This window comes from Ictalurus furcatus, chromosome 20 (genome assembly GCF_023375685.1).
Source record: "Ictalurus furcatus strain D&B chromosome 20, Billie_1.0, whole genome shotgun sequence".
NCBI lineage: Eukaryota > Metazoa > Chordata > Actinopteri > Siluriformes > Ictaluridae > Ictalurus > Ictalurus furcatus.
Window position 1 is genome coordinate 5,857,598 of NC_071274.1, and position 27,047 is coordinate 5,884,644.

Below are 27,047 nucleotides of genomic sequence, written 5' to 3' on the forward strand. Positions count from 1 at the left end.
GCGTGTTCACCCACTTGGGAGCTGCGGAGTCTAGCATGTCCACCCACTGGTAGAAAAGGTGGAAGGGCGGGTCAGGCTGGGGCTTTCCATTGACCCGTCAATGAGGCACTAAAGTTAGAACACAACAATGACATGAAACACTCGTTTCACTCAGGCATTAAACATGTGTTTAACTCAGGCATGAAACACTCGGTTAACTCAGGCATGAAACACTCGGTTAACTCAGGCATGAAACACTCGTTTAAATCAGGCATGAAACACTCGTTTAACTAAGGCATAAACACTCATTTAACTAAGGCATAAACACTCGTTTCACTAAGGCATAAACACTCGTTTAACTCTAGCATGAACACCACTAGAGTTAAATAGAGGGGACAGAACAGAAACCAATATATGTGCACATGTCCATTGTAAACAAAGTCTTAGCGTCCATGCGCACTTCAAGCATGTGCACGCGCTCTCCAGCTGCTCATGCGCGTCATCGCCGCAGCGCCATCTGCCGGCAAGATCGTGACAAACATAATATGTAACGATACAGGGTAGTCCCCTAGTCCGAGACCACAATGAAAATCTGGGCTTTTTTTTATTTATTTAAAATTGGAAACAAACAGAAGGTTTTAGAAAGTAAGTAAATGTTCAATATCGTGAATATTTATGATTCAAGATTCTGCACTATTTCTAGGTTCCCGATTTAAATGAAAGCAAATTTGTGATCTTGATTGACCATGTTAACTGCTTTGCAGTGTGTTCAGATGACACTCCAAAGGATTTGATCTAAAATGGATCGTTAGTCTGTGCCAGCTCGAGTGCACACTGTCACTGAAGCAAAAAGGGGATGTATCAAATACTAAGAAACTCTAAAAATTCATGTACATATTTCAAAGATTCTACTTTTCACTCAAGTTTTCATCAATAGTATAATTTGTAATGAAAATTGTTGTGATCAATTAGAAAAGAATGCAAAAAAGAAGCATTTTCTAGTGCTCTCAGACTAGTGGACCCCACTGTATATGGATTCAAAAGTATGCCATATTAACTCAGAGGCCAATCTTTAGTTATGCCTATATTTTCCTTGGTTTGTAGAGAATATTTTTAGGTGTGGTTTAAGACCAGTATGTGACATCAGCAGAAAGCCTATGTGTGTGCTCTGAGTGTGTGTATAGTACACTGTATGTGTGTGGTAGACACTGAATTGTCAGCCGAAGTGTCTCCAGCTCCCTGGACACAAATAAAGCAACCTGACTGCTGAGAGTGCTCAGGCAGGCGCAGTGAAAGACACCTGAATGTGGGGTCCTGTCAGAGCGAGCGATGCTGTAGGTAGAGGACACTGTTAAAACTTCACTACCAAATGATAGGGGGCATCAGGAGTCAAATTTAATGGGTTAGCATTAAAAAAAGTGTGTTTGGTATGTTACAGGGTTTTACGCTGTATATTAATAATTGTTATCAGCTATTTTTGTAAATAAAAAATTACATGATAGCTGTGCATTTGTAGCTTAAATGTATCAGTAATTGTTACAACAAATCAGGAATCATTTTAACCAGGTCATTTACTTTACCATAAATAGTCATTTTGGTGTGTTTCAATATGGACGAATTGATAATTAACCCTTTCTTGCAGTACCCTGGCATTTCATTCTGCCAGCAGAATGGAAATCGACATATCGGACATTTTGAATTAGTATAAACAAATGAATTATTTTATTGCTGCAAGTCTGTTGTAAGATTAGTCAAGACACTGTTGGGATACTGTGTGTAGAGTATCGTGACTTTGTGTTTAGCTGCTGGTGAGCAGGGCGATGAGAAATGGGAGGGGTGTAAGCCTTCTGCTGGGAAAACAATTCACACAATAATTTCCACAGTAACATTGGTACGAAGATAAAACAGACAGTACAGACAGCTTTTTTGATAGTAAAACACCGTATACAACCGCCAAAATGAAATGATCAAATTTAACCTGGCTCTGCTTTACATCAGGCTGAATCCCACTATGCCTTAACGTATTATTTTCCTAGGACAGCACACCCTGTTGTGTTTAATTCCTTACACGATTCTACATGTTATGATTCTATTAGCTCTAAACAGAAAACGAGTCTGACAGAAACTAATGAATGCCGAATGGTAAAAAGAATAGTGCATGGAGAACCGATGGGTTTGTTATGCAAGGAAACCTACTGTAACTGTTGTGAAAGATTACAAATGTCTGGGAAATACAAACATCTGCCTGCTAAAAAACCATCCCAAGTGATCAGATGCTGAAACATCTGGTTACCATTGGTCCAATGGTGCTCTCTTTCCATTGATTGATGGAGTGTTAAATATACATTTGATCAATAGTTACTGAATATTCAGGATATGTTTCACAATAGTACGGTGACTAAGTTCATGCAAATATAACGAAAGAAAAAAACAAAATACAAAGTTGAAAAATGGCTCACAGTGACATGCCGAAGCTCTGATTTCTTCCACACCCATCCAGCACATGGAAAATAACAGCCTGATATAATGGGAAATACAGTGGCTATATAATGTGTAATAGGAAATGCAGTCTTGCTGTTCTGTGCCCTCTTAATGGCTAAACGCAATCCGACGCAGAGCCCGCAAATTGTACAGGTCAAATCAGATTATACGCTGTCCATTTATCAGCTCTCCAGCCATCAGGGAGAAGGAGGAATGGAAAGAAAGAGAGAAGACAGGAAAAAATTAAATCAAGAACAGGATTCAGAATGGTCAGCTTCATCAAGGAGGATGGGTTTGAGGGATAAGATGTGGAGCGGTGGAAATGGTGCAGGGCTGCTAATGGAATGGATGTCTTCTTCTCATCCTCTCCTGTCCTCCGTTCTCAGTTGTATCGCCTCTAAAAGACTAATGATGATGGATTACAGTACACTTTCTCCTTCTGTGCTGTGCGGTCTTAAACTTTTTCTAGGGCAGTTGTTCTTTTCTAATTGTCATCCTTTTGTGTTCTCTCTCTCTCTCTCACTCTCTCTCTCTCTCTCTCTCTCTCTCTCTCTCTCTCTCTCTCTCTCTCTACAACAGGAAATTGCATAAGGCTCAGAAATTGCCCACCCACTCATTCGAGATCGACCATGAAGATGTAGATAAGGATGAGGTCAGTCCCAGTGTTGCACGTCCAGCATGTGTCCGTGTGTTTTCAGCTGCTTTGCAAATCACTCCACATCTCACAAGAACAAAAAATCCCAGAAGGAAATGAATTCAGTATAGATATTTTATTCAAGTCTTCAGTCTCGCATGTCTTTGTCTTCCTCCATCTTGGCTCGAAGAAGATAACATGTCTCCTGGTTTCCTGTACACTAAGTCTGGAATGTTTGAAGCAATATCGGTCTTTTTCCACAGGACACAACGTCGCTGTCATCGTCCAAAGGGGGAGGGGGAGGTGGAGGCAGTGGAGGTGGAGGGACAGGTGTCTTCAAGTCTGGCTGGCTCTATAAAGGGAACTTCAACAGCACGGTCAACAACAGCATCACTGTTCGGGTAAGAGCGCGAATCAGACACTTCATTCAGCGAGCTCTTTCAGCTGGTCTAACTAATCACCTAATCAGGAAATATAATCAAGCTCAGAGGGAAAGTGGTTCTCTGAGATCAGCACTCTGGTCCATATAATCATATTCAGTTGGATATGAAAGGCACAGATTGAGCTAAGATATAATAAGCATAATTATATCACAGCGCTGTTAAATTCTCTAATCTGATTGGTCAGAAGGTGTTATTAATGAATTCATTTTCTATAACAGCAGCTCTGACAGTAATGCTGCAGGTTTATATTAATGCGCTCTTTCTAATACGTTATCGTTTCTATAGTAACAACTCATTCATAGACTTGTGTGACAGACAGTAGACATAATAAACAGATTTTAAAAATGAGTATAATCCTTTAAAGAGACATTTATTTTCCTTCATGGAAGGAGTCTCCAATGTCAGTGCTTTGTAAATGGACAATAAATGTAACTGGAAATGGATCAAATGTATGTAAAAAGTATGACTCGTATGATGTTTATTAATATAAACTTTTAATCTGTGGTTTACAAGGAATAAAATATGCTGTTGAAACATGACATGCTGTTATCGGAAAATACTCAGCTTTGAAGTGGTAACGCATCACACCAACCCCTCAGTGGTTATTTTCCTATAACAGTCCAGAGGCATTAGCTGGACTGTTAATAATCTTGGGTCCAGATTCTTCCATCCATCTTCTATACTACTTAGGATCCAGATTCTTCTCCAACAAAAAACGTTTAAATTTTTTCTAAATAGACTGTTTCCATGCATTTATTTTTCTTGGATGTGAATGCTAGTTGCTTAAAAAATGTGAAAATTGAACAAAAAGTTCAAAAAGAGGCACAACTAAGCTATCATTGTATGGGTTTAGCTGCTACTGTGCCATGCAAAGTACATTAGCTTGTCTTTATGCTCTGCTCATATAATATTCACGTCACTTGGAACTCATATAGACATTTACACACCTTGCTGTCCTGGCTCAGCATGAGAGGATGTTACTATTTCAGTTTCAACCCCTTTACTGGTGAAAATATATCCACTTTTTCCTCACACTAACTGACTGTGTGAGCGTTTGACAGAATTGAGACCTGTCAGCCAGTATTTCCATATATTGTCCTGTAAACACTGTCTGATTGGTCTCACCTCCGTTCACTGAAGATACAAAATTACAACACTGACGTCTTCTTTTACTGATATTCAGTTACGTAGTGATAAACCGCTCCAAGTGGAGAATTATTCGTGGGTACACCCCAAATGCCCAGGCCAGGTTACACCCCTGGCCTTATCATGTTTTATTCCTTACCTAGCCTAACTTTGGGTCTGGTGTATTAAGGCATTTCATCCAAATAGACCTGCTTTATATAAATAGTAAAAGACCTCAAATATTTTTTTTTAAAGGCTTAAGTAAGAAAACCAAGCAAAACTACAATGAAAAAAAACGTATAATGTGACATAAACACTCTTCAAACATCAAGACATGGTTCTGATTAAGTGTACATATAAATGTGATGAGAACCTCCACATTCCTCGGGTCACGTGACCCACAAGCAGTCATTGTACTAATGCAGTTTAACGTTTGGCTTGTAAAAAGCACATTTGTTTTTCCATTATGTCAGCAAGCTCATTGTTGAGCCATCATCTATCCATTTCAGATTTCCAGCTAATGAGATCTGGTACATCGTGTCTGAATTGTTATTGATAGAGTGTATAAGAAAAGTTGAAGAGTGTGCAAACCTATCTCATAAAACTCCTCCTGATACAGTATATAGATAATGCAATTCCTATGAGTAGTCTCATTGCACTTTACTTTTTATTTTATTCCTCCTCCATAAACAGGCCTGGCTCTGAATATATTTACCTCACAGCTAAACCACAGCTAAACTTAACTTATGGTCTACCATTGTTTCTCTGTTCTGGGTTTATTTCATTGTTTTAAAATGTAGTTTCAATTCACAATGCACACTTTCTGTCTGAGTGCAAGGGAGTAAAAAAAAAGTAACATTTATGACTGGTTTAGAGTTAACACATTTTATGGAACATGCATGCTGGTGTAGAGCGATTATGGACTTGTGTGGTTATTTTTATTCACACCTCACACTTAGCTGAAGCTACCTTGCGAAGTTGTTGTAAGAACACGCTGTATCAATACTAGTGTTCGTAATGAAAAGCACAATTTGTTAAAAGTTGTAGCATGACCGTACTAGCAGAAATTTGACTTTGCTAACTGTCTACCTAAAAGTCAATCTGTCTTTATCTTTGGGTTTTAGTTGTTGTTGTTTTTTAAGTGTGAGAAAACACAGGCTTTTACTTTCAAAACCAGCAGCAAGAGAAAATCAAAAGCTGGTGTCTGTCTTCTGTGAGGATAATTACAAGTTACCTTACAACATTTTTTAGACAAACTAGCTAAGCTAGCATCTTAATATAAGATGGTTGTACTTTCTGGACTTGCTGACATGTTAGTTAACAAGCTGTTAACATAAAGATTGTTTTCCGTAGGGGAAGTACTTTATATCATTGAATGCTGCTTTCTGGCTTCTTTTAGGGATTATTTTTAGTTAAAAGATGATTCTTACAACCTTCTAGCTAAGCAGCTTAACTTAGCATGCTAGCTGAGACTAGCTGTCAGTCTATTATATAAGATGTTTCATATGTCATTCAAAAATGAGGCAACACAGAAGGAAAGTAAATAAGTGAATAAAGCCTGGAAGAAAAATGGAATCTATAACACTTCGTGTATCATTTTTATTTGCATTTAAAAGGCCATATTGGCTATACAGAGTGTTGAAATGCAGAAATAATTCACATCACTTCTCCATGTTTCCACAGACATCGGTTGATTTTTTTCATAAGGATTACACAGGGACTAAACAATATTTTACATTTTTGTAAACATGCAAAATAACTGTGATTGACGTTCAACATTTTGCCGTTGTTTATTTGCCATGGGACTAATTAGTGAAAGAGTATGAAATTTTCTCTATTTGTAATGAATGATTTTAAGGACGTTAGCATGAGGAAATGTGGACGTGTATTAGCCACAGTTTGGCCCAAATACCATGTCTCTCTGTAGAGCAAATTACTAGGTGGTATCAGCATTTTACACATGTTTACATCCCCCAAGAAAACACTGCACGGAGCAGGTGTACAGTCAGGTCCATAAGTATTTGGACAGGGACACCATTTTCGTTATTTTGCCTCTGTACTGCACCCCAATGGATTTGAATTGAAGCAATCAAGATGTGGTTCATTAATTCAGTGGATTTAACAAAAATGCTGCATTAACCGTTTAGGAATTACTGTACAGCCATCTTTTAGAAAATGGAATCCCTCCATTTTCACAGGCTCAAAAGTAATTGGACAGACTAGCATAATCATAAATATTAGGATTATTTGTAATACTTGGATGCCAGCCCTTTGCAGTCAATGACTGCTATTCTTAAATGGCTGTAATTCCCAAACGGTTAATGCAATATTATTGTTAAACCCTTTGAATTAAAGCTTGAACGTCTACACACTACAATCACATCTTGATTGCTTCATTTCAAATCCATTGTGGTGGTGTACAGAGGCAAAATAACGAAAATTCTGTCGCTGTCCAAATACTTATGGGCCTGACTGTATTTGTGTGCATTTTGAGATTCAGTCCAATTAGCTTCAGCAAGCTCCCACCAAAATCACTGACTAAACCTTATACTCTGATTATGAGACCAGTCAGTTACTGTGTTGAAACTTGGTCAAGGTATAAAGATTTGTCTGCCCATACATAAAACATTTGGTTATTGTTTTTATTTTATTTTATTTTTACCAACTTATTCTAGAGCCTGTAACTTAAAGGTCTGTTGTTATATGCCAACACATTTGATTTGAACATTACACTAGTGGTTTATACATGCATGTGGTTTGTTGTTATTTATGCTTATACCTATACTTTTGTCTTTGCAGTCATTCAAGAGGAGATATTTCCAACTTACACAACTAACTGACAACTCCTACATCATGAACTTCTACAAAGATGAGAAAATCTCAAAGGAGCCTAAAGGTTGCATATTTCTGGACTCATGCACAGGGGTAGTTCAAGTTAGTACCGAATACTTATTAACAACGCAACAAATAAAACGGGTATAGACAGTAAAACCCACCAAGGCTCTTCTTATTGCTAGTATTTTGCAATGGAAACCCAGAAGATGGTCAGCTTAGCTCACATTGAGCTTAAATGTCCTTGTCAAGGTCCTGACAGTTGATCATTGTTTGTCCTTACAGAATAACCGATTGAGGAAGCACGCCTTTGAGCTGAAGATGAACGAAGTGACATACTTTGTGCTTGCAGCAGAGAGCGAGCAGGACATGGAGGACTGGATCAACACATTAACTCGTATCCTCCAGATCAGCCCACCCGAGGTTACCGCTCTGGACCGCAAAAGCTTGGACCTGACAGACACCAGACACGGTGAGTCTAAAACTTGCAGCATCAAATTCATATCCTTTAAATGACCAGATCTGTTAACAGTTATGAAACAGTGTGGAGCATTGAGTGGAGCAGCATAGTTTGGAGCTGTATAATGCAGTGAAGTGAACGTTTCTCAGACATAAGGCAGGTTTTGCATAAATAATAGTTCACACTTCTGTGACGTCTATAAGTGCTGAATTACTGCATCATAAACCTTTGACTATAAACACAAATTTAGCTGAATTCGTTTGCACTGTATAACCTCCTGTCATGTAGCCACACATCACTGCCTCTCAGTTCTTTTATTAAGAATTCTCTAACCTAATTCTATACATTCTCACCTTTACCTGTAAGTAAATATAACATGCAAATGCCTGCATTAATTATTAGTCCAACCACAGCCACATTTTTAGATTCTCACAGTCACATACAGCCACATTTTTAGATTCTCCATCCTGATTGTTCAGTAACAACTGTGGGGCAGTGTTGGCTCGGTGGTTAAAGGCTCTGGGTTAATGATCAGGAGTTCAAGCCCCAGCACTGCCAATCTACCACTGTTGGGCCATTGGGCAAGGCCCTTAACCCTCAGTTGCTCAGTTGTATAAATGAGATAAAAGTAAGTCGTTCTGGGTAAGGGCGTCTGCTAAAAAGTCGTAAATGTAAATGTTCAGAAGGCTCTGATTCGGTTTTTTTTCCACAGCAGCAGCTCTGACAGTAGGACTAGCTGTAAATCAAATTACAGGTTTATATTAACGCGCTCATTTTAATACTTTATTGTTCCCAGGGAACTACTACATACTACAGGCAGTTGCTCCACAAAAATTAGGAGATGCCTTTTGTTTTGTCAAGAAAGGGAAGAAGAGAGGCTGAGCGAGGAACGATTGTCCATTGCCGCTATAACATTAGTGATAACAGGAACTAATCTGTTTCACTGATGTTTTACAACATGACAGGAGGAACAGTCTGGTGTAGATATAGTTCTTAGTTTTGAGTTCAGGGCAGTTAAGAGGAAATTCTGAGCTGCACAATCAAGGCTTTTTTTTAGCAAGAAGAAAGTGAAAATCTTGATGAGTAGACTGAGGGATGAAGAGGAGCTGAGTCAGCCTGTGCCCTGGAGCAGAATGACTCCTTTTAGCCTTGTTCTGTCTCTGCTCTCTCTCTCTACGCAGCACAATTCCCAGCACTGAATGAACACCTACAGTCCAGCTGGACACAAATAAACACTGCAGGTGGTGATTCAGGACTGTAGGTGTTCATTCACTGTGCACCGTGGTTCTACATACCCTGAACAAACCGGTCTTTCTATTTGTAGCATCTCTTTGTCTAGTGGCCTTGGTGCGTATAAAAGTTAGACCTGTTTACATACCAGGCCTGAAATATTTAGCAGATCTGAAAGTAAAAAAAAAAAAAAAAAGACTGGTAGTTAAATGCTCAGTCTGTATTTCTTGTCTTAAGAGTAATAGCACGATCATGTGATATATTGATCCAGATAACAATATGAATAATTCTTCTCACTTTTAACGTTATGTTTCCATCTTTTCAGATGTATTTGATCTGTCCTCGAATAACGGCTGTCTCACTGAAAACGAGGAAACGACGGAAAACGGAATCAATCCTGAATTAGCTAAGGTAACATTCAGCTCCCCAGACATCTCTGCTAATCGTCTTGGTTAGTATTCTTCATTATGAATACATTTTAACATCATGCCATTAAACTAACACTTCTTGTTGTTCTATCAGTACATAACTGAAACTGAAGAGACAGTGAGAGCAGCCAGAAGAGAAGAGAGACTGAATTTGTTCTCCCTGGACCCTGATACTCCTGTATGTCTCCCATCATACACACACACACACACACACACACACACCTGCAGTTAATTTAGAAATTCTGTCTGTGATGGCCACAAAAAATTCAGCTTTCAGCTTTGAGAATCATCTTCTGCAGTCTAGTTGAATGTGTCATACTGTATATGTAATCTAGGACATGCTGTATAAAGTACCCAATTTCCCCATCAAAACAGGTTTTATACCGTAATGGTTAGCTCTAATTGCTGCTACTTAAAATCAGAGGTGTGTGTTCTAGGTTTTGAGGAGTCCACGGGGGGATTGTGGGGAGCCGTCGCACATCCGACCTTTCGAGGAGAAGCTGGGAAAGAGATTAATGATTTACTGCCGCTCTCTCAACCTCACACTGCAGGGCTGTGTGAATGAGGCGGAGACGGAGCCCGTCACTAATGTGAGCTCACACACACACATGATCACAGGATATACTGTATACACGACTGTTAAAGTTTAAAAAAACTTACACACTTTAAATATTCAAAGGCAAGAGATCCTTTGATTTTAAACAGTGTATTCATCTTAATAGTGATAATACATGTGATTAGGTAATGATTTTCAACTCACTTATTGGAGTCACTCTTTTACTGTATGCTGAATATTAAATGGCATTTTATTGGGCTTAGTGCACTATGTACAGTGGTGCTTGAAAGTTTGTGAACCCTTTAGAAATTTCTATATTTCTGCAGATAAATACGACCTAAAACATCATCCGATTTTCACAGTTCTAAAAGTAGATGAAGAAAACCTAATTAAACAAATGAGGCAGAAATTGGTCATTTGATCCAATATTACATATCTGTGAGTGGCAGAAGTATGTGAACCTCTAGCAGTTTAGGATTAGCAGTTAATTCGAAGGCGAAATTGGAGTCGGGTGTTTTCAATCAGTGGGGTGATGATCAGGTGTGAGTGAGCTCCCTGTTTTATTTAAAGAACAGGGATCTATCAAAGTCTGTTCTTCACGACACATGTTTGTGGAAGTGTATCATGGCATGAACAAAGGAGCTTTCTGAGGACCTCCAAAAAAAAGAAAGAGTTGATGCTCATCTCATTTCTTTAATTGGGTTCTTGCTATCTACTTTTAGTACTTGTTATATTTATGCAGGAATATTGAAGATTCTAAAGGGTGTAAAGGGGAAGCCAGTCCATCACAGGCAACCATGCACTCACATTCACACAGTTATTCACAGCTAGGGATAATTTAGTGTAGACACATAAATAACAGCATGGTTTTTGTGAGGTGGGAGGAAACCGGAGGACCAGGATGTGACCTACTTTGCAAACTTTGCACAGACAGTAAACCGAACACAGGATAGAAATAATAAACATGACATTTGTAATAGATATGCTATGACATTACCTTGTGATATTCTTTGCTTAATAGATAAACAGTTTTCAGGTTTATGTGATATGAATGTATAGTTCGCCACTACTGATTGCATTTGCATTTGATTACTTAATTTGACAACCCTAACACATATCACATACACTTGTCATTTTGCGACTTCAGTTCACTGGCGTATTTATTGTTTCTTTCCTCTATAACTGGCTGCTGTTTCTGTTTAGATCGAGCCTTTTTTTGTAACTTTGGCGCTGCTGGACATGCGAGAGAACAGAAAGGTCTCGGCTGACTTTCACGTGGACCTCAACCACGAGATTGTACGAAAAATGCTCAGCGGCTTGGGAAACCCCGGATCTCAGGGCACACCTGGAAGTCATGGTGGAGTGCAGGAGAATGGTCTGAAGTCACCGACAGAGAAGAGAAATGGCGACTGCCAGCTCAGTCAGGAACTGGAGGACTGGTTGTGCTTCCCTAAACAGGTATCAGAGTCATTCAAGTGTAAGAGCGTGACTGAGTATAACACATAGACACACACACACACACAGGAAATTCTTTGGAGGTTTATCTTTAAATCTGAGACAGTTAGATCAGTGTGGGTGTTTATGTTTATTTGTGTTTGTGGGTGGATTCAGGCTATCTTCTCCATCACAAATCCTCACACGGATATCGTCATGGTGGCCCGAATAGAGAAAGTGCTTATGGGTAATATTACAAGCGGGACAGAGCCCTACATTAAGAACACAGACAACAGCAAGGTAACGTTACATCTCTTTTTACATCTAGCTACTTCTTTTTTTTTTTATCATACATTAAACCCATCTCTTTCTGAAATATATGTTTTTGTTGATTTGTTGACTATCTTGTTGATTTGATTTGGTCATCGAAGGAAATCCCAATTAAAGACCCCAACAGTATAAATCAATATACTGTTCAATAAATGAAATGAATGAACAGTATCAATAAATGAAAGCTTGTATAGACTAGTTATAAATGCAGTGGTGTCTTGTTATTCAGAAAAATATTTCTATCCTGTACTAATATCCATTACTGCGATCCTGATTTGGTCCATCACCAATCTAATATGTGGTCAGTGATCGGTGGTCCTATGGAGGTCAAATCATGCACAGTACCTCACAGATCAGTAAAAAGTTACATGGCAGCTAGTTAAATGGTCAATTTGCCTGGTAAACCGTATACTGTATATCTGCATACTGCTGGAACATATTTATGGAAAATGAATACAAAGAGAAGGGGAGTCTCTGCATCTTTTAAAATGTGTCCCAACATTATTGCTTTCCCCTTTGGGGATCCATCCATTTGAACCGCATGATGTACAGTACGCTAGATTTCATGTTTCCTCCATATATTTTCCCTGGAACGATCCATAAAGGCACTAATAATGATCCAGAACAGAAGTCTCTGTTGTACTTACAAAGCCATACTATTGAAAACATGGTTCTATTTGTGCATTCTTTCCCCTCAGATAGCTGCAGAAGAAATATCTTGTAAAGTCCTATTTTAAGCGCTTCATCATTCAGAGCCCAGATGGTATTAGAATTCCACCAATCGAACTAAAATATCCCTAGCCTCTTCACAGAAAACATTGTCCTTAGCTTAGTCTAAATGGATCCTACAGACTTTGTAGCAGCTTGCCAAAAATGAGGCACCTTCGATTTCAACTTGGACCACATATGGATCTGAGCGAAATATGAGAACGTTCTGGTCATTTTTCTCACATTGTAAACACCAGGATATTTTCCTTGATTTCCACTTTTACAGTTCTTTATCTTCTTTTCCAGACTGTTCAAAAGATGCTGAAATCCAACAAGCAGTTCTGTAGCAAGCTGGGGAAATACCGCATGCCTTTCGCGTGGTCTGTAAGGTGAGCGTCATCACCTTTTATTCACTCATAACCATACATATTTTGACCCAGACTGAGCAATGCTACAAAATTGCAACCACTCAAACATAGCAATGTGGAAATTGTGACATGTTTTCACTTGGATAACTTAAACTGTTGTTAGAGTATGTCGGACAGAAATCTCGGTGGAATTTGCGTTTGCGTTAGCCAGTTGTGAAGTTGTTTTCGCTAAATGGATACCTCTCTTTCTCTCTGTCCCGATGTCTTCATTTACTCAGGTCAGTATTTAAGGATAACCAGGGCATGGTGGACCGGGAATCTCGGTTCTCTCCTCTCTTCAAGCAGGAGAGCAACAAGATTTCCACCGAAGACCTGCTTAAGCTCATCACAGAGTACAGAAGGTACAGCAGAATTTTCAACACCAACAGCAAACACAAAGTTCCTCAATGTTCTCATGCACAATGGGGAAGGTGACTTACCCATCTCTAATACATGTAGAATAAGTGGAATGCTGGGTTTTGTATTACAGGGCAGAGAAGACCAGTAAACTCCAGACCATTCCTGGCAGCCTAGAGATCAGTGTGGACTGTGTCCCAATGGAGCATCCCAGTAAGACTTACAGTACTCATATAAACGCTGTCAAGAATATAAAGGTGCTGGATATGCACTAAGTAGTATGCCTATGTATTAAGGACACCTAAAATGTTCTTACGTACTATTTAGTATGGTGGTATACAGTTTGGGATTCATGCCTCACAATGGCTCAGTATTACAATATTGTTGTGAAATTGTCACAGCTGTGAATGTGATGGTTACTATGACTGCCTGATCAAGCAGCAGTGCCCATACATCATTTCTGCCATAAAAGAGAGCTAAAAAAATTAATTAAAATGCAACTGGTTGTCCGCTTCATGACTATCACAATGCCTTTAGCAATATCGACTATGCAACTGGGTAATGACACAAATTCCAAAGTGAGGATAAACCAGATGACTATCATTCACTAGCTTCCACCTAATTAGAGAACAAATGAATGTTCTTACTTGTTCAGCAAGAAACAAAAGCTAAAACTCAATCGATTTGATCATATAGACCATCTCCCTCTCTTTCTCTCTTGATTGGCTGATAGCTTTTGTCTGTCACTCTGTGGTCAGACTTCATTTGTTGGGGCATGATGTTTGACGTATCTGATCTGACGAATGATGTATGAGAACCAGTTCGTTCCTTGAAACTCCTTACACAGCACTGACTGTAAATCACTATTACAAGATTGTCAAGGTGCAATAATGTTTCTGACCTTAATGGGTAAAAATATGGTTCATACAAGTATTAAGTGCATACTTGCATACTTTCCAAGTTGGAAATATAAGTACACTGTGTAAGGCTAAGATGCACATTTTGACACGATATTATTGATTATGATTTACTTTTTAGTAAAGATGTACTGCTAGTACATCTTGGCTAAATAGGTTAAGATAAGTTTGAGATAAATCTGAGGCTAAGATATAGTATATTGGGTATCTTTACATCAAAAAAGATGGAACAGCCAATGCTACAAAATGTACAAAACATTGCATGATATTTGAACTGATAGTTAAGTGTGATCCTGCTCATTTGTTCTGCATTGCAACCGTGCATGCTATTAGGTTAAATGTTCACCTTTAAGATGCGTCCACTAAGCTCCACTAAGAAAAAGCATGACTGTCATATTATAACCCGAGGCGTTTGTACCCTTCAGACGCCGTGACATCGTCGTATGTTCCTGTGAAGCCATTCGACGACTGTAGTCTGCACGCTCCTACGGTGGAAGTCGAAGAGTTCCTGCAAGATTCAGCCAAATTCGCTCAACCTTACAGAGTTTACAAGAACCACATTTACGTCTACCCCAAACACCTTAAATATGATAGCCAGAAAAGCTTTGCCAAGGTATAGCTGAAATTTTTAAAAAAAGAACCAGAACAGTTGGCCAATATAATAAGATCATTTTATTCAAATATTTGCTGAGAGATATATTAATTTAGATTATCACTATAAATAGACTGTGTATGACTTCTTTATATTCTGTATATAAATACAATATATAAAAATACTTAACGGAAACTGTACTTTATAAGCTGTATTCTTCTAGTGTGTTTTTCATACATAAAAATATTCATCTCAGTGTGCACTTTGTATTCTGCCGATATCTTGAAACATTTTATTACCCCCTTTTTCTTCACAGGCCCGGAATATCGCCGTTTATGTAGAGTTTCGAAACTCTGACGAAGAGCACGCCAAACCACTTAAGGTAAAGAGTCCAAAAGGTCCATCACTTTTCTTCCTTTTCATCAAGAATTGATCGGAAATAGAGATTTTCCATGTGCATCTTGTTTCTACAGTGTATCTACGGAAAGCCGGGAGGTCCAGTGTTCACCACAGCTGCCTGCTCTACAGTTCTTCACCACTCGCAGAACCCAGACTTTTATGACGAGGTTCTTTCCTTTAGACACCTCCGTAGTCTTGCTGTCTCTACAGGCCCATTCTTGTTTTGTTTGACGTGTCTGAGTATTCTTTTGCTCTGATAATAGGTGAAGCTTGAGCTGCCCACACAGCTCCATGAGAAACACCATCTGCTCTTCTCGTTCTTTCACGTGACGTGTGATATCAATGCCAAGACCAGCTCGAAGAAGAAAGAGGCTCTTGAAACTCCAGGTGCAATTAATAGACTATGTAAACAGAAAAGCTATAAGCTATTTTATATACAGCTATGAAATGTAACGACTTGTAACTGTGTGTGTGTGTGTGTGTGTGTGTGTGTGTGTGTGTGTGTGTGTGTCTTAATCAGTGGGCTATGCATGGCTGCCACTTTTGAAGGATGGCCGTCTGACATCTCAGGAGTTTAATGTCCCAGTCTCATGCACTCTACCCACTGGGTACCTGCTTATTAAAGAGCCTTCATCCAGTAAGGTGAGAGCAAGAAAGTGAGGTATTATGTAAATATCGAATGCTGATTCCCACTCATGGGATTTGATTCTCATCTGAATTTCCTGTGCTTTGATCGGGTGTAAAATCTGTTCTATGGTCCATCGGTCCAAAAGGTGGGCTGGGGTTCAAAAGAATCAAATGAATTCGAGTACAGAACATTGTTGAATGACATGATTGGTTGAAATTATATCGTGTTTCACAGTGCTAGGGAAGGGCATGTTGAAATGTGCAGATATACCCAGGGTTTAATCTGGGAGCGATAGAGATTATTTGGTTGTCCATATAACTGAGTGTTTTCCTATTAGAAAGGATCACAAGTAGAACCCTTGTAGGAAGCTAAGAACCCTTAACTATCCAAGAAACTCTTGATGTCATGAGTTCTTCTTGATGTCCTTCTTGGAACTGTGCCACACACTGCTTGCGCATGTTCTACGTCTGTCTCCGCCCCTGTCCTGTCATTGGATTGTTATCACATTGTGTTCACCTGTTTTGCATTAGCCCTTAGTTATTGAGTCTGTGTATAGTCTTTATCATGCATTTTTGTAACTATTACTTTACTTCTTCTTATTATTAAGTTTATTAAGTTATTAAGTTTTACTCTTCTATTGATTTCTGATCGATTACCCTTGTGTTCTGACTCCTGCATGACAACGATTTTCAGATTCACCCTAATAAAGCAAATACTGTGTTTGTGCATTTGGGTTCTGCCTTTACTAACCACACCCTAACCACAAGAACCCTAGAAAGGTACTTTTTTCTCTAAAACTGGAAGGACTGAAGAAGACATTCAAATGCAAGTAACTACAAATAGTTGTATAGATAGACAAGCAACTTTGACTAAGACGCTTCACCCAAATGGTTGTTTAGGTTAAAGCAATATTATTATAATTGACTATTAATTGAATTACACCCGAGCATTAATAGAGTTATCTCCTATTTTGTAACTGACGATTTTCAACCAACGTAAACTGAAGGACTGTAAGTGTACCATCCTTACTGACTCTCACGTTATCCAAGGAAGAGATGTAGGATGCATGTGCATTAAAGAGCTTTATTAAAGGAAATCAGGCAGACAAATCAAATACGTGAATCAATAATGTGGTCAAACCATGAAACAAAAGCGAGGACCAACAGGCTTGGTATTAAGTAGACACTTGCAATACTTCGTGCTAAACATTGCTGAAGACACACGAGGGGTTTAAATAACAAACGTAATCAAGAACAGCTGAAATGAATGAGAACATGTGAGGGAGACATCCAATAACATAACAGTGGTGGAGACATGACATAAACCATAACAAACACACGTGTCAAATGTAAACAAAGTCACTGTCAATGAACCCGGAAGTGCGCTCTGTCGTGCCTCGGGCTTCAGCTCCAGCGCTCTGCGTGAGGGGAAATCTCTGAGACTGATGATCTAATAACATATCCATTCATGGATGACTGGAAAATAGCACTATTAACCCGATTTCTGATTAGTAGACAGCACAGTAGCACAATAGTGGTGAAGCAATGTTCACACCGTGTTCTTATGGGTTTTCTATAGGTTCTTTTTTTTCCACCTTCCAAAAAAAAAAAATTCTGATAGGTGGATTGGCTCCACTGAATTACTCCTTGTGTGTGTATGCGTGTGTGTGAAGGTGTGTGCATGGTGCCCTGGGGCTAGTACTCCATCCAGGGTGTATTCCCGCCTCACGCTCAGTGTTCCCATGATAGAATCCGGATCTGGCAAGATCCTGACTGGGATAAAGCGGTTACTCAACATGAAAGAAAGAATGATTGAATTTCTGATTAGCATGTCTGAAACGAATTAAATTCTCCTGCATTCGATTCTTCCAGTCCAGTGAAATGATATCATATCTTGGCACCAGTCAGAATTGCCAGAACCAGGGTTTTAAGTGATATAAACATCAAAGCAGCATAAGTTAAATATCTGTTTAACGATTCTTTTCCCAGAACGGATCCGATGTGAAATGGGTAGACGGAGGAAAGCCTATTTTCAAGGTGTCTACGCTGGTACTGTCCACGGTATACACACAGGTAATACATTTCTTTCATTTACACTTAATACAGTATAACTATGTGTCGTCAGCATGAGTACAGTTAGAATATTGTACTTTTTTTTATTGCAGGACCCCCATCTTAACCGGTTCTTCCAGCAGTGCCAAAAACGAGAGACGGATTTCTCACAACCACCTACCTCAAACTTTCTCAACTGCCTAAAGGTAAACTGAATCTCTAGTGAATTTTTCTCCATCGAATAAATTCTCTCAAGGACAAATCTGATTCTGTTTGGTTTCCCCTATCAGGGCCTCCTTAGTATGGAGAGGAACCACGTAATTATTCGCTTCCTGCCCATCCTCTTTAACCAGCTGTTTAAAGTCCTCACCCAGAATGACTCCGATGACGTCACCACTACCACCACCAGGTATGGAGGTCTATTAGAGAAGCCACGACTATCCATTTATACAAGATGCATAAACATAGCTTAAAGATCTTACAAAATTTTACATGATTATATGAAGCACGGAGCATCTGACATGGACTATGAAGTATATGAAGTATCTTTACCCTTTCACTTTTATAAATACGGTTATGTGTCGATCACTGAGGCTCTATTTTGCAGTCGGTGCCATCAATTCTACTTTGTTTTTTTCTAAGGCCGCTCTTTTGTTTTTTTCTGCAGGGTCCTAGTTCACATCCTTTCCAAGTGCCATGAAGAAAACCTGGACCGCTATTTGCACTCCTACATAAAGGTGTGTACATTCCCCTTTAAAAAAAAATGCTGCATGAGAATACTAAGTAGTACAGAACCATCTCCTTTACTCTGACTTGCAAGACCTTTAAGTAAAAATGCCATGCTTATATACTGTATTTATAGTAAGATCACATTTCAGTGAATACAAGTTTAATAGCATGATTGCAGTTGCAGTTAGCACAGAGACATGCTTGACTAAAGACAGTTCTGGACAGGAAGCTAATACGCAAAGAGTCATTTGGACATGGAACTACACACACTCATAGCTCTAGATGACATTGTAAAGTGATTTCTTATGGTGTAGAGAGAGAGAGAGAGAGAGAGAGAGAGAGAGAGAGAAAAAAAGAAAGCAAGCAAGAGAGAAAAACAGGACCTGTTTATTGTTCGGTGCAAACAACCAGGGAAAGCACTCAATCTTTCGAGGACACCGAGAGAGAGAGAGGAGAAAGGCGGGAGGAAAAGGGTAAACCTGTGAGGAAGGCGGCGTAACCATGGCAACTGATTGGTATGGCGTCTGCGCTGGTAACCAGTCAAGAGGTTTTTGCTCTGCTAGTGCTCTGCATTGCAGGGTGTGTATCTGTGTGTGAATATACTGCACATGCATGTGTGTGTATGAGGTTTCGCAGCTATGAATATGTACGCTTCACAAATATTAAGAGGATATGAGGTGGAGCACAGAATGAAAACAGCAGCCATCAAAAACAGCCACATCCTGCATCAATCATGTGGGTGTGTGTGTGGGAGGGTGTGTGTGTGTGTGTGTGTGTGTGTGTGTGTGTTTGTGCAGTGAGGGAAGAAAGAGAGCACTGAGATTACTCAGTCTGCTTTTATTGTGTATACTCTATACATAGCATGTTGTTTACACACACACAGAAGCTGCCATCCCACTTCCCACCCAGACCAAAGACCAAGAAAAATAGATTTCTTCTGGGAATAGAGCAGTTCCATTTTAGAGTCACATTTAACTTTATAAAAAAAATTTATGATTAAATCCTTGTTACCCTGCATTCACACATGAGTTCAGATGAGAAACAGTAATAGTCAAAATGTCTAGGCTATATCCCACTATATGATTTATACACATCGCATACACATTTCATTTCACATATTAAATGCTAGGGTTTGTACTAGCCTTGTTGACAGACTAGCAACACCACCTAACTGTACTAACCACCTACTGTACACTCACCAGCGACACCAACGATCTCTACTACGTCATTCCAAGCTTTATATTCCTTCATAATGCATCTATGCGTTTTTGTTCGTCAGAGAGTTAATGGGAGCTATTTGAAAGATCAGACTACATGCTCCATAAGATAGGTCTTACACCTAATTTGCATAGAATTGAGAAAATATTTCAAATATTGCTTGTCAAACTGTCACATAGTTGCCTGACGTTCTCACCGAAATCATGGCTCCGTGTCACGTTCTGTTGCTTGCAACTGTGTACATCGGGTTAAAATGATTCATCTGAATGCACAGATTAGTCATTCTATGGTTGACTCCGCCTCCCCGGTGATTACTGACCATTAGAGAGTTCTTCTTGCAAAATCCAAGGCAGTATAGAACATGAGAGCATAAAAGACAATATCAGTGGTCATCAACCCTGTTCCTAGAGATCTGCCTTCCTGCAGGTTTGATCTCCAACCAAAATCGAACACGTCTGTTTTAGATGATCAAGAACTTCTTAAAGCAATGATTAGATGGTTAGGTGGTCACAATTATGGTTGGAGATAAAGTCTTCAAGAAGGAAGATCTCCAGGAACAAGGGTGGTGAACACTGGGTTAGAATATGCAAATACAGGCCATGCAACACCAGTTTACCACTGCAAATGGGCGGGGCATGGAGGGTTTCCAATCTGCATATTCATTGGACCTGAATTATTAAGTGTCGGTTCACCTGTGCATTTTACAGTGAAGATGTCACGTCATGCAACATGTGAAGCAAGACATGCAATTTGCAAAATGATTTTTTAAAAGTGTTTTTTTTGTGTGTGTGTGTGTGTGTGAGAAAACACACCTTGCATATTTCATATTGTGTTCTTTTATTTAAATAGTTTGTGTTTAAGACTGAGGCACATGGATTCCGGACCGTGCATGAGGAGCTGGCAAAAGGCATGAACTCTGACCTGAAGAGCAACGAGCAGTCGGCTGTGAAAAACATCCTCAAGGTGAGAAAACACGGCCGACTCTCCCTGCAATACACGCCTGCACAGACTGGGAATATCTACTTAGCGAATATATCTCACATATGATTTCTTCCATTTCCTTCCTTGTACAGTTTTCTTGGTTCTTTCTGGAAATCATAGCGAAGTCCATGGCCCAGCACCTTGTCGATTCCGAAAAGCTCAAAGTAAACTGTTCACATCATAAGTCTTTTTATTTGGAGGCACAATATTCTTATCTTACAGAACTAGTTCTATATGATTGCACCTTGTTTTCACTTCATATCTCATGTACAACCCACTTTGACTTCAGTTAAAAAAAAGGTCGTATGTGTATGGAAACAGGTTCCTCGGTCGCAGCGGTTCCCAGGCACCTTCCAGAGCCACTTGGAGACTCTCATCATGACCATGTCAGATCACATCTACTGGAAAAGCAAAGATCTGCCCGACGAGACTCGCAGTGCCAGCCAGGCTGTTGCTGCCTTCGTAAATGTGAGCGCCTGTGCTTTACGCTATTTTAAGCCTTAATGCTGGAGAGAAATATTCACTACAAAAAAAAAGTTAAATTGAGCAGAGATTAACATTTAAAATATATTTTAAAAATGGGGTTTCTAGTTGGATGCAAATGCCAGATGTGAAGTTTACATGGAAGGATACTTGGAGAAACAAAATGCCAGAAGGGATTGGTTTTATCTCAGGTGTTGATTGAAATCATTTATTCTGAGGATTACTGGCTGAGTGTATGTGTTCTTTCACAGCGCTGTTTCAATCTGATGGACAGAGGTTTTACCTTCAAACTCATCAGCAACTACATCAACATGATCACAACCAGTGACAACAAGGTAGCACAATCCATCTAGACGTGCCAAAGCTTTGCATGTAAAATTATCATCATAAATTCACGGTTCCAGCATGGCGTTGACCTTCTATCCATATCAATGCCCAAATCCTGACCTGTTTTGTTACCGTGTTTGCGCAGATGCTGTGCGAGTTCAAGTTCGAGTTCCTGAGGGAGGTGTGTAACCACGAGCACTACATCCCTCTCAGCCTGCCCATCCCTTCCGCTCAAATCCCAGGTCAGCCGGCTAAAAAGCCACGCCTTGTTCCAACCTCATTGGTCTTGTCCTCATTAACACAGGCAACATCGCATTAACATTCTTTCCTCCATTTCTGTTCATCTCATCAGATAAGACCTCGTCGGAAACGCAAAGTGCTCAGGGTAATTATTAAATTAATATTAAGTAAATATGTCTCTAGTATACAATGTTTCATGATGACTTATCCAAAACAGAATATTATCTCAAGTTTGGTCTCGTCTTATATAGCGTTAGGTTAAACATTTCGCAACATCATGCATCTGTGGCTTCAGTTGTGAGTCTGACTGTTTCAGCTCATCATCCCACCTTGTTACTGGCTGTGAATATCTGATGTTTGGTTGATTTCCTCTAACTGGCTACACTTTAAATGTCAAATGTCTCTCTCTCTCTCTCTCTCCCTCTCATCCCCTAGTGGATATGCCAGAGTACAACCTGACTGGGGAGTTCTGTAGGAAACATTTCCTGACAGGTCTGCTGTTGAGGGAACTCGGCTTGGCTCTCCAAGATGAACAAGACATTAGGCACCTGGCTCTGGCCAGCCTGAAGAACCTGATGGCCAAGCACTCCCTGGATTCCCGTTACGCCTTGAAGGTGTCCCTAAAACCTTCTTAAAACCATCTTGCTCTGTATTCTCCCTGAGTTATAAGGACAATGTGGTTTATTATTAATGATACTAGAAGATACTTGGGCAGCTGTGGCTCAGGTGGTAGAGTGGGTTGTCCACTAATCGTAGGGTTGGTGGTTCGATTCCCGGCACACATGACTCTACATGCCGAAGTGTCCTTGGTCAAGACACTGAACCCCAAGTTGCTCCCGATGGCAAGTTAGCGCCTTGCATGGCAGCTTTGCTACCATTGGTGTGTGAGTGAATGGGTGAATGAGAACCAGTGTAAAGCGCTTTGGAACTGCTAAGGTTAAAAAAGCGCTATATAAGTGCAGACCATTTATCATAAAAGAGCTAAGTTGTTAGTGCTAAGTAGAAACGGTTCTGTGTATTTGGTGTGTGAAGGCCGGTATAATTCTGTGTTGATAGATGATAAAGGGGATACCCCTAACATGTGGTGACGATTATGCTTAATGCAGTGTACAAAGCACGAAGCATTCAGAAAGTGCTGATCTCCAGTGAGATAAGGAAGGTAGTGTGAAACAGTTGTTCACACATAACTATATTTTTTTATATAGAGTTAAATAAATATATATTCTCTACCCAGTGTGCATTTGACAGATGGTATGTGCAACATGCAGTGAGTAGAAGCAGGACACGTGCATAAACGTGGTATGTGCTTTGTTTAGAGCGAATCCAACAATCATACAGTAAGTCCATAGCAAAGGTCAAAACACTGGCAGAAAGCATCAAACAAGGTTAATCAGAAATGGGAACTAAAGTCAAAATCAGGAAATGGCAGAACTAGATCTAGTACAAAAAACAAGGCTTACTGACAAAAATGCATGATGAGACTTTATAATGCTACAAAGACACAGTCGAGTACCAGTGAAAAGATGGGGGTGGGAACTGGACCAAAAGAGAAACAGGAACCAAAACTTATCTTCAAGGGAACTGCAACGTCAAGGGGGAATCCAAGACAGTATGCAGCAGGGGCTTATTATATGTTCTCCTTTAATATGAAATATCTGTTTTTTTACGTGGATTAAATCTGGAAAATCCCCTACTGTCCAACACAGAAGTATGTATCGATCCCAAGCATGTTCACTTTAGTTCTTCTCTATTCTTGATGCACTGAAATGTAAGACTTGCATTTAGTTTTTCATTTTCTGCCACCTAATGGACATGTTTGTAAATATTTACACTGGATTCTAATCAGTATACATTAATGTGTATTTAATTGGAATCCTTTGGTAACTTGGAACCACTGTATATGGGATTGTAACAAGAGTCTATGGTTTATTATTTATTACTCTCACAGTCCAAATGGATTTCATTTTGGGTTACCCGCTGGAATATGGTCTTATTTCTATGGGTTTTCTAATGGATTTTTGTGGACTACCAATTTGAATAGGATTTCCACAGGATTCCAATTCGATTTTTATAGGATAGTTATTTTGTGGAGTACCATTCATTTTACCAGCGTCTCACATACACGTCGTCATTTCCCATGACCCTACTATAGTATCTCATGCAAGGGAGCCATGGGGTCCCTTGACTTTACATAGAGTTCCCATGGTGACCCATGAACTCCAGTGGGAATCACATGGGAATTTTCCATCAGGGTCATTGACAGAATTCCTATAAAGCATTGCATGTGCCAGAGACTGCTAACACACACCATTTTCCTCTTGATGAAAATGCATTCGGTTGTAGTATATAAGGCATTATCACGATTTCTCAGTGAGACTAGTTGTCTGATCTTATGTTCTTAGCAGATTCAATAAAGCCATTTTGTAGTGTGGCACTTTAAAACGTGTGTGTGTGTGTGTGTGTGTGTGTGTGTGGTGGGTTGGGGGGGGGGGGGGTTAGGGGGACAATGCTGGAAAGAAAAGCACAGAAACAGCAGGAAAATATTAAAGCTTGGTGCCTCCTCCCATGTATGTGTAGAGGCTGGGACATGTGTGTGTGTGTGTGAGTGTGTGTGTGTATGTGAAAAATAAATGGATGCTGAGCTGCAGCCAGGCTTACAGATTGCCCTGAGAAAAAGTCCATGCTAAAGTCAACATTGTATATGCTGTCCCTGGTGTACCAATTGTTTTATACCTATGTCTTGCAGTTGTCTGTGTGTGAACAGCAATTCTGTGTGTGTGTTCAGGAGAAGCAGGCCAGGATCGCTTCTTTGTATCTGCCCCTGTATGGTCTAATCCTGGACAATATGCCACGCTTCTTCCTCAGGGACCTCTTCCCCATTTATCTCACCTCCAGTGACCAGGTAAAACAAACACACACACACACACACACACACGTTTAGGAATATGGAGAAGCTATGATGATGTTTTTGGCTCTTAACTTTGAATTTCATTAAAAAAAAAAAATAACCAATGTTCAGTATCCGTCTTCTGGTCAGATATAGTTTTCAAAGGACCAGAACATTCTTCACTGTTTCTAATTTATGTTTGTAGCATATTCCAACAAAAATCCAGCCCAGAGGCCGCATTTATAAAGAAGTGGGTATAACAGTTTTAAATGTGGATGCATTGTTGTTTCCTAAAAGTGTCTATGAATGACTTCCATACCTATAATAATAGTCCTAAGTCCTTCCTTTATTAATTCAAATTCATGCACATTATGAACATAGACAACTCACGTTGAATATTCTTTTGTAGTGGGACACAGGCAAGGTTAGTGGATGATTATACAACACTGCTGTCAAATTCTTAATCCTGATGGGTCATAAGTTGTTGTACTACTGACAGCAGTTCCAGCTGCAGGTTTATATTGTAGTATGTTATCATTTCAGTAGTACACAGCTTACACAAGGATTTGCTTCATAGTAATGTGAGTTGTATAATTAATGGTGAAATATTCTGTGAGAAGAATTGATTTAGTAATTTTGGAAGGAGTCTCCCGTGTCAGCGCTTTATAACAGACAGCTCTAAAGCTGTAACTTTAGGTTTTCCGACACTGGAAAGTCTCCTTGCTTGGAGGTTTCTTGGTAGCATGACAAACTGTGTTTTAACTCGGTTTATAACTGTTATAACGTAAGCGATAATAGAAACTAACCTGTTTTGTTGATGTTAAATAAAAAATACAAATAAATATTTTTTAAATATATAATAATCATCTGAATGTGAACAAATTGCTGTTGTATCAGAGGAATAAAACATGACAGGGTGTGTTGTTAAATAATAAAATAATAAACTTCAGCAGATGATCTGACCTAACCAATGGTTCTGTCGTACATATATGCAACTTTTTTTTCTTTTTTTGAAGAATCATGTAGTTTATGAATCCAAAACTTCTGTTTTATTGAAGAGCCTGCATGATCCTTAATATTTTCTGCAGTAAAATCTATAACACTGGTTCAGTCATGAGTAAATACTAGAAAGTTCTTCAGTGTATCCGAGCTTAATTCTTGTTTTGCCACTTAAAATACGTTTTCTTTATAGGGTTCCAAAGATGATGTGAGTGTAGGAGGAGGAGGAGGAGGACTGGCGGGTCAGAGTGGTCACAGCACTCGTCATGGAAACTCCGTAGATGTTGCCTTGTCCAAGGAGGTGCTCAACTCTATTACAGGTGTGTGTAAGGTTCTAACAGATCAACTCCATGTCAAATCATCTCAATTCAGGTGCTGCCTTGTACAATCTTTCATATTAAGTATTGCAAATATTGTTATGTATTTTACAGTATTGTTTAAGGTTTTTTTATTTATTTTTTTTAACATGGGAGAAATATACATTTGAAACACAGTTTAATAGGAACACCTGTACACCTGCTCATTCATGCATTTATCCAATCAGGCAATGGTGTCGCAGCAGCACAATGCATAAAAATAATGCAAGTACAGGTCAAAAGCTTCTGTTAATGTTTAGATCAAACATCAGAATGGGTTAGGGTTAGAATTGGGGTTATGACCGTCATCCGGTTGTTGGTGCCAGACAGGCTGGTTTAAGTATTTCAGAAACTCCTAGGATTTTCATGCACAACAGTCTCCAAAGTCTACACAGAATGGTGCAAGAAACAAACAAACAAAAATATCCAATGAGCAGAAGTTTTGCAGGCAAAAACAGTTTGTTGATGAAAGACGACAGAGTAGAATGACCAGCCTGGGATGAGCTGAAGTTTACAGTAAATCAAATAGGCACTCAACTATTACAACTGTGGTGAGTAGAATAGCATCTCAGAACGATGTTGGATGAGCTACAACTGCAGAAGACCACTTCACGTTCCACTCTTGTAAGCCACGGAAAGGAATCTGAGGCTACAGCAAGAACAGGTTTACCAAACCTAGACAGTAAAAGATTTTGTTTTCACCTTCTGCCAGTAAATTCAGTGTGAGCACACAGTTGGCAGAAACAGGCAGCACATGTACATAGCTGAAGGACACGGTAAGGACACATAAAGGGTGCTTGTGCACCCCAGTACGCGACGTCACAGGCAAACAAAAA

At 39.5% G+C, this 27,047-nt stretch overlaps 1 protein-coding gene across 4 annotated transcripts in view; it reads left to right on the forward strand.

Moving 5' to 3' along the window:
- The window catches only part of dock10 (dedicator of cytokinesis 10), a 113,043-nt gene that overhangs the window by 67,398 nt on the left and 18,598 nt on the right, over window positions 1-27,047 (forward strand). For all 4 annotated transcript variants that reach the window (XM_053652250.1, XM_053652249.1, XM_053652248.1 and 1 more), the window contains exons 5-34: window positions 3,040-3,112; window positions 3,358-3,495; window positions 7,462-7,596; window positions 7,780-7,966; window positions 9,510-9,595; window positions 9,707-9,790; window positions 10,050-10,202; window positions 11,372-11,626; window positions 11,780-11,902; window positions 12,947-13,029; window positions 13,287-13,409; window positions 13,538-13,617; window positions 14,747-14,934; window positions 15,230-15,295; window positions 15,387-15,479; window positions 15,576-15,699; window positions 15,833-15,954; window positions 17,929-18,012; window positions 18,105-18,197; window positions 18,282-18,400; window positions 18,659-18,728; window positions 20,788-20,901; window positions 21,012-21,083; window positions 21,241-21,387; window positions 21,654-21,737; window positions 21,875-21,971; window positions 22,082-22,114; window positions 22,405-22,583; window positions 24,755-24,871; window positions 26,049-26,175. In XM_053652250.1, coding sequence (XP_053508225.1) covers window positions 3,040-3,112; window positions 3,358-3,495; window positions 7,462-7,596; window positions 7,780-7,966; window positions 9,510-9,595; window positions 9,707-9,790; window positions 10,050-10,202; window positions 11,372-11,626; window positions 11,780-11,902; window positions 12,947-13,029; window positions 13,287-13,409; window positions 13,538-13,617; window positions 14,747-14,934; window positions 15,230-15,295; window positions 15,387-15,479; window positions 15,576-15,699; window positions 15,833-15,954; window positions 17,929-18,012; window positions 18,105-18,197; window positions 18,282-18,400; window positions 18,659-18,728; window positions 20,788-20,901; window positions 21,012-21,083; window positions 21,241-21,387; window positions 21,654-21,737; window positions 21,875-21,971; window positions 22,082-22,114; window positions 22,405-22,583; window positions 24,755-24,871; window positions 26,049-26,175 — 3,449 coding nt within the window. The remainder of the gene's footprint in view (window positions 1-3,039; window positions 3,113-3,357; window positions 3,496-7,461; window positions 7,597-7,779; window positions 7,967-9,509; window positions 9,596-9,706; window positions 9,791-10,049; window positions 10,203-11,371; window positions 11,627-11,779; window positions 11,903-12,946; window positions 13,030-13,286; window positions 13,410-13,537; window positions 13,618-14,746; window positions 14,935-15,229; window positions 15,296-15,386; window positions 15,480-15,575; window positions 15,700-15,832; window positions 15,955-17,928; window positions 18,013-18,104; window positions 18,198-18,281; window positions 18,401-18,658; window positions 18,729-20,787; window positions 20,902-21,011; window positions 21,084-21,240; window positions 21,388-21,653; window positions 21,738-21,874; window positions 21,972-22,081; window positions 22,115-22,404; window positions 22,584-24,754; window positions 24,872-26,048; window positions 26,176-27,047) is intronic.